This window comes from Podarcis melisellensis (assembly GCF_964234715.1).
Source record: "Podarcis melisellensis genome assembly, chromosome: 5".
Taxonomy (NCBI): domain Eukaryota; kingdom Metazoa; phylum Chordata; class Lepidosauria; order Squamata; family Lacertidae; genus Podarcis; species Podarcis melisellensis.
This window is the reverse complement of record NC_138537.1, coordinates 38519607-38536970: the sequence shown is the minus strand read 5'-3', so window position 1 is coordinate 38536970 and position 17364 is coordinate 38519607. Positions and strand designations below refer to the sequence as shown.

Genomic DNA, 17364 nt, shown 5'->3' with positions numbered 1-17364 from the left:
TTTAGTCAGCTTTGCTCCTAGGGGAATAATTCCACATTAATGGACATGGAATGCAAACAATTTAGGGACTGTTTTGAAAACTGTTTTAACAACCGAATTTCCAGATCACCTTTATATCATAAAATACACGTTCCTTATCACAAGTTTCCAGCACTTACATCTCCTAATATGAAAAGCTTAACCTACTTACAGAAATAACAAGTTACAATGTGGATTTTTATTCATACTTCATATTACAGAAAGTATTTGAGAAAGGTTTGGGGTACAGAATTTTGGATACTGCTCTGAATTTGGTAAAGGTTTTATTCTTTCTCCGACTCAAACTTTGGCTAAGTAGGAGATATGGGCTTCAAAGTAAGTTTTAAAAAAAACTTTATTATGCCACCATTTCAAAGCATATTACACAGGTTTTGTTCTTCAAAATACCTTGGAAACTGTAAAAAAAACCAAAAACTGAACGAAGAACTTTGGAAATAGAAACCCTTCTGCAAGGTTCAGACTAAAACACATGCAGAAGACATACTGTTCTCAAAACATAACTTTGAACAAAGCACAAACTACACAAATATGCAGAATGAAACAGCATTTTAAAACTTCACCAAAAGTAGTCTCCATAAAAGGTGTAAAAGTCACCTATTCACTAGGCACTATTAGACTTGAACAAAAGTAACAAAGTATTGTCCACAAGATTGCAATCTCAATGCACTGTCTGTAGCTACAAAGTTCTTTGTTTCACACTTCAATAGCGACCTGCAAGTAAAGAGATTGAGAGCTCCATTAGAAACCTGGGTGGGTTCCATTTGTGTATACTAAGTCTACATACACTGTTAATTCAAAAGCTGGACACTTGGGGACTGCAGGAGAAAAAAACAGTTCAATGATCACGAGTACTTCCCCATGTAAATTAAATGGCTTGGATCCAGACTTGCTCTTCGGGGAGTGGCAAGGTTCTTTCTGTTCAGGGAAGGGTGTCTGATATGGTGGTTCCCATTGGTGGGAGATGAGGTGATTTCCACCAATTCCCACACGTCATCCATGCTACCTTCCATTTTGTTCAGGAAAGTTCAAACCTCCAAGGCTATGGGTTTTTGGGGGGTGAGGGCCTTCAGGAGGAATTGACAAGTGTTGCCTTCTCCCTTATGTAGCTAAAGCACTCTGTTTGCAGAATACTACTCAAAGAATCCAAGCTTACATACTTTTTATTTTAATGGAAGTATTAGCTAAGTTTAGAAAAACTTAACTGCACACTATTAGTATATTTAACTTGTGACTTACGAGGTGAATAGGATCGAGACCGGGAGCGAGATCTGTAGCCCCCCCTGCTGTAATAGGGAGATGGAGATCTTCGCCTGCAGAGAATATAGCAATGATGATGGTTTAAGTTTACTTACACTACAGATGTTCATACACAACTTGTTCTAGTTTTGTCACCCGTACCCTTTGTATTTCATGCACACTAAGTATACCAACTAGATACCAGAACATGGACTTTACCGTGTTATACATTTGTTTTACAGTCCAACACTTACACAAGAAAAAACTGCATTAAAAAAGTTAGAAACTAGTATATTCCGGTGCTACCTTTCTAGTAAGAAATCTGCTTGTTCTTATGTCAAATATTAAAGCCATTGCAAATGCAGTCGGGATATTCAGATCATCCTTAATTGGCATGCCAATGAGACATACTGGTGAATGAGCATGGAAACATTAAGACTGATCTATGCAATGGGGGGGTTTTGTTGTTGTTGTTGTTTTGTTTGCAAAAGCATCTCCATATGAGATAACTGTTTGTTTATATAATTAATTTTATACTATCATAGAGCATATCAAGATGGGATACAAATGAATGAATGAAATTTTAAAAATACAAATAACCATTAAAGGTGCTGGTTAGTCATAGTAAAAATCAAGCAGATGCAAAGGCTTGATGGCACAGAAATGTCTTAAGAGACTTGTCCTTGGAGTAAATTATCTGATTAAAGTTAAGTCACTGTCATTTTTGAAGTTAATTTAAATCAGACAATATAGGGCATGCTACTACTATGGACCAGACAAAAATATATTCAAAATGAATGCAAGATCAATCTCTATCTTTATCTGAAGTTAGATTTTAACTTCTGGACTCAAATGTTCTGTGGCACACTTTCCCACTGAAGTCTTCCCAATGATTATACTTCCTCACTGATAATTCCTTAATACAAACAATACTTTTCTAAATGTAAATCTTGACTACATTGAATGCTTATAAAAGGTGGGTGTTTCCAGAAGCTGTGCTGCTTAACAAATATTAACTTCCTCAGCATCAACCTGCTTTATTGGTTTTGGAGGTACCGTTTCCCCAGGTTTTCTAAACATTACTCAAGCAGGTCATTTCAGCAATATTCATGTATTTTTGAAAAATAAAAAGGCATTAAATCTTTTTGCAGCATACCTGTACATCTGATCCCTGTCTTGGCCACCTCGCCACCCTCCTCCTCCTCCGCCACCACCTCCGCCACCACCACCTCCTCCTCTGCAAAGACAAAAGCAGAACCATTTTTTGCACTTTTATTTACTGAATTTCACAAATGATATTTGGGATTATTGGTCAAGTCACGTCTACATGAAATACTTAAATGCTGTAACCATGTCAAAAAACTAAAATGTCACATCAAGACTAGGATATTACAGATGCAGTAAATTTTCAACCTTGAAAATTGTTCCAGTCAGTCATTTCCTGGTAGTGGAGTACCAGTATGATGGAGAAATGTATTCACCAGTGCTTTTAAGCCCATATCTGGATATGGATGCCAATAGGATTTTGAAAGCAACAAGGACCGAAATAGACTGACATCGTTGGAACTCACAATTACAGATCACAATAAAATGTCATACTTTAAAGCAGGGATGGGAAACATGTGACCCTCCAGATGTTGCTGGGATCTGATTCCCATTGTCCTTGACCATGGCCATGATGGCTGGGACTGACAGGAGTTGGGATCCATCATCACTGGAAGGGGGCAGCTTTCCTATCCCTGTTCTAAAGGATTCATGCAATCTCATTAAGTAATAATCAGCAAAAAGTAGACTTACCTGTATGATCTGCTATAATAGTCACGGTCATCATAGCCTCCTCTCTCAAAACCTCTGTCATAGTAATCTCTCCGTCGGGAACTTCCACTGTAAGGAAACACACCATATATAGGTATACAACACAGGAAGTAAATACTGGGTGAAACATCTAGTAGGAAAGCAGAGGAGAGTGCATGCAAAGCATTTTTCACTGGTGTGCCAAATGCCATCTGGTCCCCTTCATCCATCTATTTCCAGATGCCCTGTATGAGACAGGGGGAGAAAGAGACCCTGCTTTGACAGGAATCCACGCTGGCTGCATCATAGCACTTTTAGACACCACACCACCCAAGTGCCCACCAAGAGCCTCTTGTTTTAGTTTTTGGTTGGTTGGGCATCTTGCTTTTTAAACTGTGACTTATTTCAATTTGTGGTAGAGTGTAGGTGTTTTGCTTTGGGGGGTTTCTAAGCACCACCAGTTTTTCCCCCTGTGAAATGGGTATTTTATGATGCCCATGACAGTCCAAATGTGCCAATGGCCCAAGACGACTGGGGACCCCTGCTTAGATTATAAGTCTCAGGGGCAGGGACTATTGTTTTTAAACTTTTGTAAAGAACCTTGCAAGTGTTAAGAGAAACAAGAAGTTAACATGCCTTCCGAATTTCTGGAAGCTATAAAACTAGTCTAAAACCTGCTCTTTAGTGAAGAAATCCAGATTCATATTTTAACTGCCCAGATTTTAAATTCCCACATGCTAATACATAGCACAAATAAAATACAGGTGATACTCTTATATTAGTTTGAAATCTGGGGTTTCAATATTAAAAATAAAGTTAACTCTGATTATTTCTAGATTAAATATAGTTACAACAACTTACTAAGTAGGTCTCCCCATGTATATTCCAGGAGTAGGTGTGTGAGGCCTTTTTGTTATTGAGAAATCAACTCTGATCCTTCTTCCATCAAGTTCCATTCCATTAGCACGTTCTTTTGCCTATAGGAGTTGAATTTTTTTAAAATTGTAGAATAAAGTTGTTCTGAATCCAATTTAATTCACATCAAAAACAAGTTAGGAACAAACTTACTTGCATGGCTGGAAAGGTATTTTACCAGGTACAAGTCTTTATTTACTGCACTAGGAAAAATTAGTCATGCTCATTTCTATTTTGAAACTATTCTAAATACATACCACACTGCACTGCAGTTTTAGTTATGACCAGAGTTGGTTACATAAAATAGATGCACTGTTCACAGAAGCAGGGACCTTGTTGTTTCCTAGTCACTGCTCCCATACATTTTAAAAGAGATGAGCAGCAAATGGGACATACATGCACTCTGGGCACAGGATGTCACTACACATGTATAGTATGCCTACTTACATGCATGCCATGCAAATATAATGAGTGAAATTTCTGTTTACTGTTTCAGATAATCTGGAAGAGGACAAATCACAACCTAAACAATAGGTAAACTCCATTTATATGAACTTTTGAAAAGCCCATGATTTCGGTACAATGGTTTTCCACCTTTGCTCATGCGAGGAATGTAAACTGGTAAAGCTGAGGTTCCACCACGCAGCCCATGGAGCAGAACTATGTGGAATGCAGAATACTGCATCTGGAAATCTCAACTCTTTTCTTATCAAAACTGCATTAGTAAGAACACTTATGCAGAAAACCCCCACCAAATCACAAACCAGCCTACTCTGATTTTCATGAGTATATTAAGTTTTCTGGTATATACAGGGGAAGGTCTGGTGAAAAGTAGTGACTGGGACTGTGAGCTGAAATGCCCCCTGTTCAAATCTTATTTGTGTCATATATACAACAACCAAGCAATGAGAACTGGCCTTCTTTATGGGGTTGCTTTAAGGATTACTACTAAGAATGAATGTTCATGAAGAGATCTGGACATCTGAAATGTGTTACATAAATCCTAAGGACAAAAATCTATATAAATGAAGGACACCCAAGAAAACAACCCAAGAACTGCATTCCATCTGGCCTGTAGGAAAAGAAGCCCTGATATATAGTGACCATTTCTAGGCAAGGTGCTATTTCACTTGGGTTTATCACAGCCCTGTTAATAACAGCAGCAGTAGTACCGGAGAGTTTGAAAGGAACCACCAAGCAACTAGTTAATTTTTTGAACACCCTTCCTTGTGGAGGGTTCTCTCAGCCTCCTCTCCTCTCCCCACTACTTGGGAGTCCCTTTGGGCAGCTGCAGCTGCTGCCCTTGGGTCTCTGAGCTGACCCCCCACCCCAAAGAGAGGTGCCTCCTCACACTGCCCCAGAGGGGCCTGGGAACCACCCCCTGGGCAGCCCCAGAGGCACCATTCAGCTGGGGAGCTTGTGGGCAGAGCTGCTGCAACAAACAGCTGTGCAAGCCTTTGGGAAGCAGAGACACGAGAGGAAGGGAGGGAAGGCAAGAGGAACAGAGGCCGCTGCACCCCACAAAAGCCCTGACCATCATTCAAGGCACCCCAGGGTGCCACGGCACACTGGTTGAAATCCACTGTCTTGGCCTATCCAGGGTTGTAGCGATGATAAAATACGAAGGAAAACATGCATGCTGTCCTAAGCTGCTAGAAGGGAGGACAGGATACAAATAAAAATAAGACATAATGCAAAGAGGCACATGGCTTGCGTGACCATAAAAAAATGGGCTATCAACTCAAAACTGTATAGTTACAGCAACTGATTAGGATCCACCCTTGTTCAGGAAATGCATGGTTTGCAAAAGTAGGTACCTTAAATCACTTTCTTGATTCAAAGCCTACTGATGTTGGGAAATGTTAAACACTTTATTAGCATGGGCTTTAGAAAAGTATGAAATATTTTAGAAGACAGACACTCACTTACCTCCTTAGCATCATCAACACTTTCAAAGTACACAAAGGCAAATCCTCTAGAACGTCGGGACTGCTGGTCATATACAATAGAAACATCAGCAATTGGGCCATATTTGGAGAATACCTCTCTCAGGTCCCTTTCTGTTGTGTACAAGCTTAATCCAAACACACCAAGACAACAGTTTGGGTCGGGATTTGCCTGTTTTTTTTAAAAAAAGAAGGAGTTTTCATAAGAATTCAAGATGTCCCCCAAAATTGTTTAAATGCTATGGGATACAATATAAAAATGTTATTCCAGTAAATTCAGAAAGCTCTAACAGGCCTAAGGGCTACCCTGCTGGGTAGGATTCCAGTGTCCCTTCATTTTCTTTTCTCATGAGAGAAGAGAAGGTAGAAAAAAGGAAATCAAAATGTTGTTAAGTTCCAGGCAGTCTTATACAGTGGTACCTCGGTTTTTGAACGCCTCCGTAGTCGAATGTTTCAGAACTCAAACACCGAAAATCCGGAAAGAAATGCCTCAGTTTTCAAACATGCCGCAACAGGAAACGCAGCTTCTGTTTTGAGTTTTCTGTATCGAGGCTTCCGCTTTTCGAACATTTTGGAACTTGAACCATCTTCTGGAATGGATTACGTTTGAAAACCAAGGTACCACTGTACTTCATATCTGGCTGATGCACTCAAAGTCTCATTCATATACAGGTTCACTTAGAGAGCATAAACAAAACCCGGGGTGGGGCGGGGGGTACACGGGACAAGCTATGATTTCTCATGTATGACAACCCTTTAGCCTCTGTACAGTGTCTTCTATGGCTTACTGGTTTTGGTCAAGGAGCATTTCTGGGTTTAATATCTTATTTCCCTAAAATAATGTAAATCTCTCCTTACATGTAGCCATGTTGGTTTGCCATAGTCAAAACCAAATTAAAAAATTCCTTCAAATAGCACCTTAGAGACCAAATAAGTTTGTTATTGGTATGAGCTTTTGTGTGCATGCAGACTTCTTCAGATACACTGAAACAGAAGTCACCTTATACAGTGGTGCCTCGCAAGACGAAATTAATTCGTTCTGCAAGTTTTTTCTTCTTGCGAGTTTTTCGTCTTGCGAAGCACGGTTTCCCATAGGAATGCATTAAAAATCAATTAATGCGTTCCTATGGAGACCGCTTGCCAGGCTGGCGGTGCGGAGAAGGGCTTTTCTCCCCACCGCAAGCCTTCAGCACAGGTACGGGAACAGAGGGGAAGGCGCACAGCGCTTCTCCTCTGTTCCCGGGGCTTGCGGTGGGAGGAGGGTTTTTCCTCCCCACCGCCAACATTCAGAACAGCATTCTGAATGTTGGCGGTGGGAAGGAAAACCCTCCTCCCACCGCAAGTCTTCAGGACAGCCATCCCAAGGCTGGCGCGGGGAGAAGGTCTCTCCGCCCCACCGCCAGCCTTCGGAGCAGCCTTCCGAAGGCTGGCGCGGGGAGAAGGGATCTCCGCCCCACCACCAGCCTTCGGAGGAGCCTTCCTAAGCCTGGCGGGGGGAGGAGGTCTCTCCGCCCCACCGCCAGCCTTCGGAGGAGGTCCGAGGACAGTGGGGAAGACGCACTGTGCTTCCCCACTGTCCCGGAGATTTCCCTATGGGCTTTCGTCTTGCGAAGGAAGCCCATAGGGAAATTCGTTTTGCGACGCGCCTCCAAAACGGAAAACCCTTTCGTCTAGCGGGTTTTCCGTCTTGCGAGGCGTTCGTCTTGCGGGGCACCACTGTATATAGTGAGAGGGTGGGGAATTACTCAGAAGGGTGGTGGGAATGGGTGATTGGCTGATAGGTGTGCTAAACCTGTTGAGGACTGTTAACGACTGCAATTGGTCTTACAGGAAAAAGCAAGAGGTGAGACAGGAAAGAGAAGTTGCTGAATTGCAACTTATTACCAAACTTAAAACCATGGAGAGACCTGGTCTGAATAGAGACACTGGATTCTTATCTCATTATACATGATAAAGCTATTTTTAGCCATCTCACCCCTTGCTTTTTCCTGTAAGACCAATTGCAGTCGTTAACATTTTTCTAGAACAGGTAATCCATTTAGTAAAGGTTGCTATGAGAAGAATCAATTAAGATCTTCTAATTGCACTCTGGGGCTTCTAAGACCATCCTCCCCAATGCAATCTTTTGTGTCCCCTGAGGAGCTGCTGGAGAATGTCAGGGGACTGAAGTTTACCCTAATGTGTAAATTTCAAGAGCTCCCTCAAAGGAAGCACTTTCTGCTACCTCAAAAGAAAGCCCTGCAAAATGCAATACAACAAACTGGAACTGATTATGTAACCATTATTTTACCTGCACTGAATTATAAATATCAACCCAGCCATTATGTCATAACTAGCTAATCTAGACAAAATACACCATTCTTAGGGGGAAGTGCCAAATTCTGCACACTGAAACAAAATAAATTAGAATAAAGCTTAACTTAAAGGTTTCTCAAGCAGTAGAATAATAATCTTAAACATACAAGTTTAGGTTTAACCATGCACAAATATTAGTACAAATGCCGTCTATGCCCACAGTAAAATCCACCAAACATTTTAAATACCATTTGTGAGACATATTATAAATCAACTTAAAACTTTTACATGATTTCTGGGTAATTTGAAAACTTTAGAACCTCCAAAGACACACACAGCTGAATTATCTCTGGTCAACTGCTGCCATCCCAGCCTTACTCTGTTGCCAACATGACGCCGCCGAGTAGACATAGGAGAATGGCTGTGACTGTGTCGGCGACGATAGTCGCGGCTGTAAGATCTGCTTCTTGACCTCCTATGGGATCGAGAACGTGAGCGTGACCTTGTATAATGTCTGCGAGAACTCCTCCTTGATCTGGATCTGTAAATATGAAAACTAAGATTATGCTGAACTACAGGCGTCAAAGATGAAACTTGCATAGCATACAAAAGTTTCTATGTCTACTGTATTTTTAGTCTTAATAAGTGCCAGTCTGGGGTACAACTAATCAATGCGGCCTTCACTAAAGGCCATTGACAGACAATGGTAAGAAGGGATTTTAATAATCAGAACACTAAAACCCAAACCCCGTCCTTTGCTGTGACCATCAAGTTTCTGATGAAGGTGAGATGTGGAAGAGGGCCTGTGCTGAAGACCGTAAGGCAGAGGCAGTGAGGTTTAGAGTAAAAATGCAGAGCTATAGATTCCTATCAGATTATTTAAATCAAAATGTTGCTATGCACATTGAGTCTCAGCCTGTTTGATTTCAGCCATGCAGTGACTGTGCCAAGCCCTGCTTTCGTTATATACAGATTCTCAGTGTTTTACAGTAGCCAAACCAAAATTTCCTGCAAGAATATCTATCTGAGCAAATTCCATTAGAATAGATATACAAAGCTTAACTGAAAGTTTGCAAGCAAATAGAAACAGGTTTCTAAAAGTGCTTCATCTGGGAGTCAGAAATACTTTTTGAAATACTGGTTATTCAACTAATGCCAGGGAAAGATTCCACATGAAGAAGTATCAATACAAGAATATGACACTTAGTAGATACCCAATGTAGTCTTAAATAGCAGGGTAAGAGAATGGCTAATAGGCTTGGCCTATGCCATGCCCCTACAAAACAGCCATATGCTTGCTGAGACTATTGCTGAAAGAGGCCGCTTTCCACAGAAAGCTTTACAACAACTCCTTGCTGCAATGGTGTCTTCAGGCTAGACAAGGCTACAACCTAATAATCTAGTCTATAATTGCACCACACACAAAATCCACATCAACTTACAGTTGTCTCCAAAACTTCTTTTCTTATAGATAAAAAACAGCAAGGTTTTTAGACACACCAACCTCTTCTTCCAGACAAGCTTACCGAGATTCAGATCTTGATCTAGACTTTGACCTAGATCGCCTTGAACCTTCCTTGGACCTAGATCTAGCAGGTGAGTGTCTTGGAGACTTGCCGGAACCGTGAGCGCTTCCGCTTCTGGAAGCGGAACGGGACTCCTGCGTGTAGAAAAAAAAAATAGTTTAGTTTAATTTGAATGCTACTTCTCCAGTACTTTATTCTAAACAAGCTCTGGTAAAAGGTATCAAAAACATTAATGATCTGTGTCTCCATTATGTGTCCGGGCAGTTGCCATTAGAACTGCCTAGATTTATGGGTTTTTTGCACCTGTTAAGCACTTATTTTTTTAAAACCTGCATGTTTTTTCTATTAAACAAATAATGCATGCATGTTTAGCAAAATATACAGGGACACATAAACAGACTAGTAATTACTTAGCGTAGTGCTTTCAGATTCCAGATTACTTCTTATCTTAACTTCATTTTTATTTCTTTTCTTCATTCTTCCGTTTCAAATTCTGACTTCTTTCATCTTCCCCACTTCACACAAATTGCTCAATATTCTATAAGTGGGACTTCTGGTCTGATAATTAGCATGCATTCACTTTCTTTTTTTTCAAATTTCAGCTTCACTTATTCCTGAGCTTCAAATAATTCTCATTTATAAAACTTGTCAAATGGCGACTTCCGCATTTTCCTTCTTCAACATTAACCTTAATAAAAAAAGAACAGGATGAAGAATATTTAAAACTCCAGGATAGATATCTAGTGCCAAGACTGAAACTAGAAAAAATGCTATGTGTTTGCACTATTTTAACTAGATATGCAGTTCTAGTATGACTTTCTTTTTCAAATGATGGCAATTCAATGAAAAATGATTGACCAGCTATGAATATGCTAGTTATTCCTACTTCAAAATTAATGTGTAACCACTGAAATGAGATCTTAGACTGCAACACCAAAACTCCATGAACTCCATGTGCCATTCCTCACATAAACATTAAGAATGTCCCAAACTCAATTTACATACCTCTGCTGAAGTTTGGTGTTATTCTTTTTAGCATACAGAACTATTGAAAAGCCATACCAACCAGGTTTCAAAAAATAATTTAAGATACTTCATTCATTAACAAGCCTATATTTGCAAGTTATAGTAAGTAGACTGTACCCTAACCTCTACAACAATGAAGAAATGGAGAATTCTATCTTGTTACAATAACAACTCTAGTTTATGCTAATGTTTTATTAACCTTTGAACTTTGCACAACTGAAAACACTTCTGCACTTACTAGAATGTTTCTGTGCTCACAGATTCTATTTCTTATGGAATTCTGAGAGCTTCCATGTTAACAGTAGGGATGAACTGTCTTAGTAGTAAAAGGATACTATCCAATCAAGTAGTTCTATTAGCTGAATGACTTCTGGTTGCCAACTGAACTTCCTCTCCCTCTCCCTTCCCACCTCCAGATCTGTTCTGAGTCCCCACCTCCACCATATGAAGCAGATGTGGGAAGAGCGTAGGGCGGTGGTGGTGTGAGTAGAAAGAAGTTCTGTTGCACAAATTGAAATCCTTGGGCTAATGGAGCTACTTAATTGGATACTGCTTAAATATTATTAATTTTTTCTACATATGACAATGGCCCCCAAATCCTAAAACATATGGATTGATGATAGAGTAGTAAGATTTTACTGACAAAACCACTGATGAACAACATACTAGATGCACATGTACTATCAAAGGAAGTCTAAGGAAAATTAAAACAATGCATGATCATAATATGCAATTAGATGGTGTATTTTAACAACCTCTAAACCCAATTCTTAAAATAGCGTAAACTATAAGAACACATTATGGACTTTCTCTGAAACGAAATGTGTTGGGATGGAGACAGACCACAACCTTGTCCTCAGGTAACTATTTTCATGACATAGGCTGGACACTTAAGCAAGTAATTTTGCTTAATGTTCTTCAATGTATATGGACACAAGAAAACAGAAATCCTCAAGTTTCACATTGCTGTCCTAAGGAAATCTACACTGTGCAATAGCTATTGGCTTGTTTGAGTAGAGATTGTTACAATCACGCAGAATATGCAGTCTCAAAATTTTAATTAGTAGAAATGCTTGTTCAGAAAATATAAAAGCTGAATACTTGACTTGAAATCATATTGACTAAAACAATCTATCCTCTTTTATTTGTAATTTCCCACTGCTGGGAAATCTATTCAACTACAAATTGGCTACTCAAATAAAGAATCTGAGTTCACTACAGAAAGTATAATGGGTTGATAAGCAACTAACATTCCCTAGATCTAGAAGTCAAGCACCATGACCTTTGGAGGTTTCTAGCCAGTGACATTATTATGGGAACAACTCCAAAGAAAAGGAAAGACGATTTTTAATTAAGTGATTCCCACAACTCTAAACAGTATAATTTAAACAAAAAAGCAAAACATATAAAATGAAATATAATAATTTATTTGTATCCCACCCATCTGACTGGGTTGACACAGCACTCTGGGGAACTTCCAACAGAATGTAAAAATCCAAACAACAAAATACTACCAGCCACCCATTATAACAACACTATTATCGTTAATACAATTTCCTTTTAAAATACTATGCACATATTCTCCTGTTCAAACACCACTGAAAATGGTTAACGTAGCACAGGAATGCCAAGATATGCTGTGCAAAGAAAATGGTCATAGATTTATCATTTCTGCAAGATGGGAGTTATTTTCCCACTGTATAGATTTGTATTCTGCAAGAATGGATGTGGATTGCTCTATTCCCTACATTGCTCTGATGATTTAAGTAAGCCCACAGAACTACCCTTTCTGATTGGAAAAGTTAACGGGCAAATCCCTCCATTTCTTTTCTTTTCTAGTCCTCTTGCCTGGAGAACATAGGGTGAATTAGTTTTATGGCAGAATGGCACATAAGGCATATTCTGGAAAACATCAACTTACATGTCAAAGCACACACTACTTAGTTGACGTTCAGTTTATGCATAAATATTTCTTATATCAGCAATCAAGTCTTATTAAATTGCAATCTCTTCCTTATCCTTCATCAGGCATTGGCTCAATCACCCAATTCTTAGCCAAACCTTTCTTCCTGTAATTCTTGAAAGGTGAACTGAACCTATGATTCCTCCACAACAACCCCCCATTCATACAGATCAAGACACAACTTCAAAGCATTAATCACTCAGGCAGATGTGCAACTTCTTGCACAACATTCCTGTTGTGCCATCTCAAGTTACTCAATCTTGTGTATTTACTCCAGTCTACAAATCCAGTCTAGTGGCTAAATCGTTTACTGTATCTTCACCATATGAACAACTCCTATACAGTCATACCTTGGTTGTTGAACACTTGGTACTCGTCTGTTTTGGCTCCTGAACCCAGCAAATCTGGAAGTGAGTGTTCTGGTTTGCAAACATTCTTTAGAAGCCAAACGTCCGATGCAGCTTCCAATTGAGTGCAGGAAGCTCCTGCAGCCAATCAGAAGCTGCACCTTGGTTTTTGAACATTTTCGGAAGTCAAACAGATTCCATTCAACAACCAAGGTACGACTGTACTTCCATTCTTACTTTCCATGTTCCTTCTGCCACTTACACACTCCCTTCCTACAGTAATCTCTTGCCTGAGGTAATGGTAACTGAATTACCAGCAGTCAAGTTAATGCGCAGTTCTTCCTTTTCTGCTACTCCAAGGAGTAGAAACTGTCACACAGTGAAGTCTTGGTCATGATCAAGGCCCATGGGCTGGATGCAGCCCAATTGCCTTCTCAATCTGGCCCAATGAGAATCAGCGTCTTTTTACATGAGTAGAATGTGTCCTTTTATTTAAAATGCATCTCTGGGTTATTTGTGGGGCATAGGAATTCGTTCACCCCCCCCAAAAAAATATAGTCTGGCCCCCCACATGGTCTGAGGGATGGTGGACTGGCCTACGGCTGAAAACGGTTGCTGACCCCTGATCATGGTGGTTCCTAGGCCTTTAACTAGCAAATGCAGCATGTGAAGTTGTTTGCCTCTGCTATAGACTCGGTTTTAGAAACAATGTATTCAGATCGAGAACCATTCAAATTTCCAGGATAGTAACAACATTTTAACAATGAGTGATATTGCTACCATGTGGCCCAAATTGAACTATCACCACTCAGCAGCAGCAATTGACTTGTTTCAAGCTAAATGTTCTTTAGAATGTGCCTCTTCTGTGAAGCTCATTCTCTTTCTGATGTAATCATACCCACAATACTCCGAATGTAATCTTTACTTTCCAAGTTCCCCAGTCACTGTATTTCTTTTGAATAAAAAGCAAAAATCTATTTGCACTCATTTTTGCCCTATGTTTCAATCATTTGAAAGATTCAGTCTAACCAAGGAAAATAATGGTCAGGGCTGAATGGCAGCTATAATAAATTAACCAAGTGACAATTCATAGCCTTGTCCCACCCAACACCTGCATTATCATTCAAGTCTCTCAAAACCAAAACAACATAGATACAAAGCCAACTAGACTTTACATTCAGTATTAGATGGGTCCAATTTAAACTGAACTGTAGTTTAAGGACAATTAATCAGCAGGAAAAAGATGTGCGTACTACTGCAAATAAAGGAGCTACAGCCAGTTCCAGTGCCTATAGCCAAGTGATCAATGTAATTTGTAATGTTTGCCACATGCACACACAAATTGTTTTTGTTGATGTACCCCTAAAAATGTAACATGGAAACAGTACCACTCCTTGAGCAATACTCTCTTTTCTTGCTGACCTCACCATCTCCATCTCAGCATGGGAGGTAACCACTTTGTTAGAGGGAATTTATAGCTCACACAAGCATAAGTGCATCAGAAATGGGAAGCAAACAAACTAGAAAGGTTTCCTCTCCTTAAGTCATTCCTTCCTAGCTCTGTTGTTTTTGTGTATACATGAACATGCATACTCTGAAGCTCAACAGGAAGGGAAAGTGCCCAAATGAGGAGAAAGTTCTCCTGGTTCATTTCCGTTTCTGTTCAGCATCCCAATTAGATTTTAAAAAAAGCTGTGTGGGGATAAAATGGGAATAACAAGTATGTGTAGAAACTGGGGTACACTGCACATTTTGAGGATTTCCTAACCCAAACTCCAGTGATTCAGCTAGAACTTAAGCTGGCATACATGTGACTTCCAGGCACTCACCCATCCAGGCACTGGCCAGACCCCAACCTGCAAGGTGGGAGCCTCATATGCTTTCCACCCATACTCTAGTCTTGAGAAATACATAGAATCTCTTTATGATCAGAGTTAACAAATTATCATAACTTTACCTTCAGCAATTTACCAGCTGACTAGCTCCCATGTGAAAGAGTCTCAATCAAGTCATGCAATGCCCAATAACACTACTAAATTGCACACTCACTTACTGTTAGCATCTGTTTGTGCAAGATTAATATGGTAAAAGAGACTAGACATTTGAACTGGAAGTATACTTGGCCATTTTACTTCTTTCATAGCATTTGTGGGTTCAGTTCCTCCCCCCTCCATCACTTGCTCATTCCCTCTGAGCAAAAAAGTGACTTTTTACAATGCAGCTTTCAACAGAAGCCAACTCACAAAACAAGCCAATCCACCAAGCTTGAGGAGGCGTGGATGGAGCAGTGGTATCCCTCTACCCAGTACTACCTGTGGGAGAACATCACAGCAAGGGATATCCTACTGCATCTGCCCAAAGGTGGTAATCAGAACAATCCTCAAAGGTAATCGGCACAAGGTAATCCTCCTTCCTCAAAAAAAGTTGGGTGTTTTGGAGCCAAGCATCACAGAATCCACTGGATAGTGTGATTGCAACAGACCTGACTTGGGCCCATTTGCTGTGATACTGGAAGTTGGCATAACAAAGAGGCAACCCCACCTCCTTCCCACTACGGAAGCCAGGGGTCCAAAATGCCTCCTTGGTCTACAGTCAAGAGAACCTGTAAAGCTGGTCTGTATAAGCTACAGACATTACTATATCATTCATTATCACTTGATACACACACTCAAAGTATTTTCTTACATAAGCTTTTATGCCTCTGCATGAAATTCAGCAATATCATTCCAAGTCTGGGCTCTTTATTGGTGATTACAATACATATAACCTAAAAAGCACAGTGCAACTTGAAATGCAGATTCCAGCACTTTGACCAATTAGCTCAATGAAACCTAATGCTTCACTTATTCTGAATCTAAAATACCCTTTCAAAAAAGTACCTTCCATTTAGGGTACCCAAGTTAGCCTGTTGAAGAAAAGTTCTTTTGCACTTTATTATGGCATAAGGTTTTGTAGACTTCACTCCGTGAAATCTCAAACCGCAAAAAAATGTTTTCATTCGTTAAGATACCCTAAGGTTTTGGCCTGTTTATTTTAAATAAAGTACACTGGAAGCTATTCGATAGCCAGAAATTTGTTCCACGTGAAATGCTGAGTGCGACCGTTAAGCTCAACGTAGAAGCGTCACGGGAACGATTCCTTTGCCATCCAGGCCAATCGAGACTGGTGCAGCTATATTCTCCGCACGCCCGGGAACAGTCCCAAGCACGTTAGCAAGGCTGCGGAAAGGGCTGGACACAGCGTCTCTTTCCTGGGTTGAAGCATGGCGGGGGCCAGAGCCCTGCCATTTTCTCTACCTCTCTAGAGGGAGCCGCAGCCGAGGCGACGAAGGAGCTTCTCGCATCCCCACTCCTCTTAAGGCCTGCGCGGCCATTTTGTCCCCGCGGCGGCGCGCTCATTCGGGTCACCAGCCCCAAGATGGCGCCGGGAGCGGGGCTCGCCGCGGAGCGCTACGTCAGAGTGCAACCGCTTCGCAGGAAACGGCGGGCCATTTTCTCGCGCCAAACCGACACGCAGCGCGGTAAAGTGGCGGGGGGGGGGGCGGAAGGGAGAGATGCAGCGGGTGCCGCTAAGCCGCTTCCCGCCTCCTCATCCCCCGCCCCGCGTGTACCTTCATCCCAAAGGCAGTTTTTTCCGCGCCCGGCCTGCAGGAGACGGGGAGGGGGGGAGGAATGAACTAAAAACAAGGCCCGGCTCCGTCTCTCCGCCAAGCGGGCCGCTTATGCTGCGCTTGCAGGCTCTGCGTATTACCCGCTCGCCGTAGTTCTGCTCCCCGCTGTCGCTCATCCTTCCGCCTCGCAGCGCTGGACGCCGACCGCGGTTGCTACAGCCAAACCGTCCGTTCGCGAGCCTTCTCCGCAGAGGAAGTGACGACGCCACAGAAGCCCCGCCTCCGCGCGCGAGCGAGCGCCCGCCGCCTCGCTCCTCCTCTCTGGCTCGGAGCTTCCGGCGCTAGGGGGAGAAGCGAGCCTGGCCCGCGATATTTGGTGGCGCTCGGAGTTAGTGATCGCCCTGCCCAGTAGCTGCTGCCAGTTCAGCACCTGCGCGCGTATCGTCTGTGTGCACGCGCGGAGGGGTTGGGGGTCGTCTCCCCGGTGTGTTACTTTGCAGTCACCGTTGTTTTGAGTTTCAGTGCCATTTTGCAGAGATCCTTGTTAAACTCACGGCCTTGGTCTTTGCTATTGTGAACACTCTTGCTCGCCACCCCAGTCTTGAGAGTTGCGGGATTCCAGGGGTTCGGTTTCCTTGTCTTATAAGAATTTCAAGGTCTCAAATAT

At 41.5% G+C, this 17364-nt stretch overlaps 1 protein-coding gene and 1 long non-coding RNA gene across 5 annotated transcripts; both read right to left on the bottom strand.

Moving 5' to 3' along the window:
• Nucleotides 1-202: 202 nt before the first annotated feature.
• On the bottom strand, nt 203-16997 carry TRA2B (transformer 2 beta homolog). Of its 4 annotated transcripts, XM_081910552.1 has the most exons (10): nt 16838-16991; nt 10205-10439; nt 9752-9885; nt 8514-8766; nt 5914-6102; nt 3931-4046; nt 3073-3159; nt 2432-2512; nt 1276-1349; nt 203-750 (listed from the first exon to the last, which is right to left on the bottom strand). In XM_081910552.1, the coding sequence occupies exons 2-10, from the start codon at nt 10226-10228 to the stop codon at nt 740-742; spliced, it is 969 nt and encodes a 322-aa protein (XP_081766678.1). In that variant the 5' UTR covers nt 10229-10439; nt 16838-16991; the 3' UTR covers nt 203-739. The 4 variants fall into 4 exon arrangements, with proteins under 4 accessions (XP_081766678.1, XP_081766677.1, XP_081766679.1 ...); XM_081910551.1 differs by lacking the exon at nt 10205-10439 and having other exon boundaries at nt 16838-16997; XM_081910553.1 differs by lacking the exon at nt 10205-10439 and having other exon boundaries at nt 8562-8766; nt 16838-16996.
• On the bottom strand, nt 1752-2422 carry LOC309369657. The gene is made up of 2 exons (XR_014168231.1): nt 2183-2422; nt 1752-2150 (listed from the first exon to the last, which is right to left on the bottom strand). It is a non-coding gene; the product is annotated as an uncharacterized lncRNA (long non-coding RNA).
• Nucleotides 16998-17364: the final 367 nt, after the last annotated feature.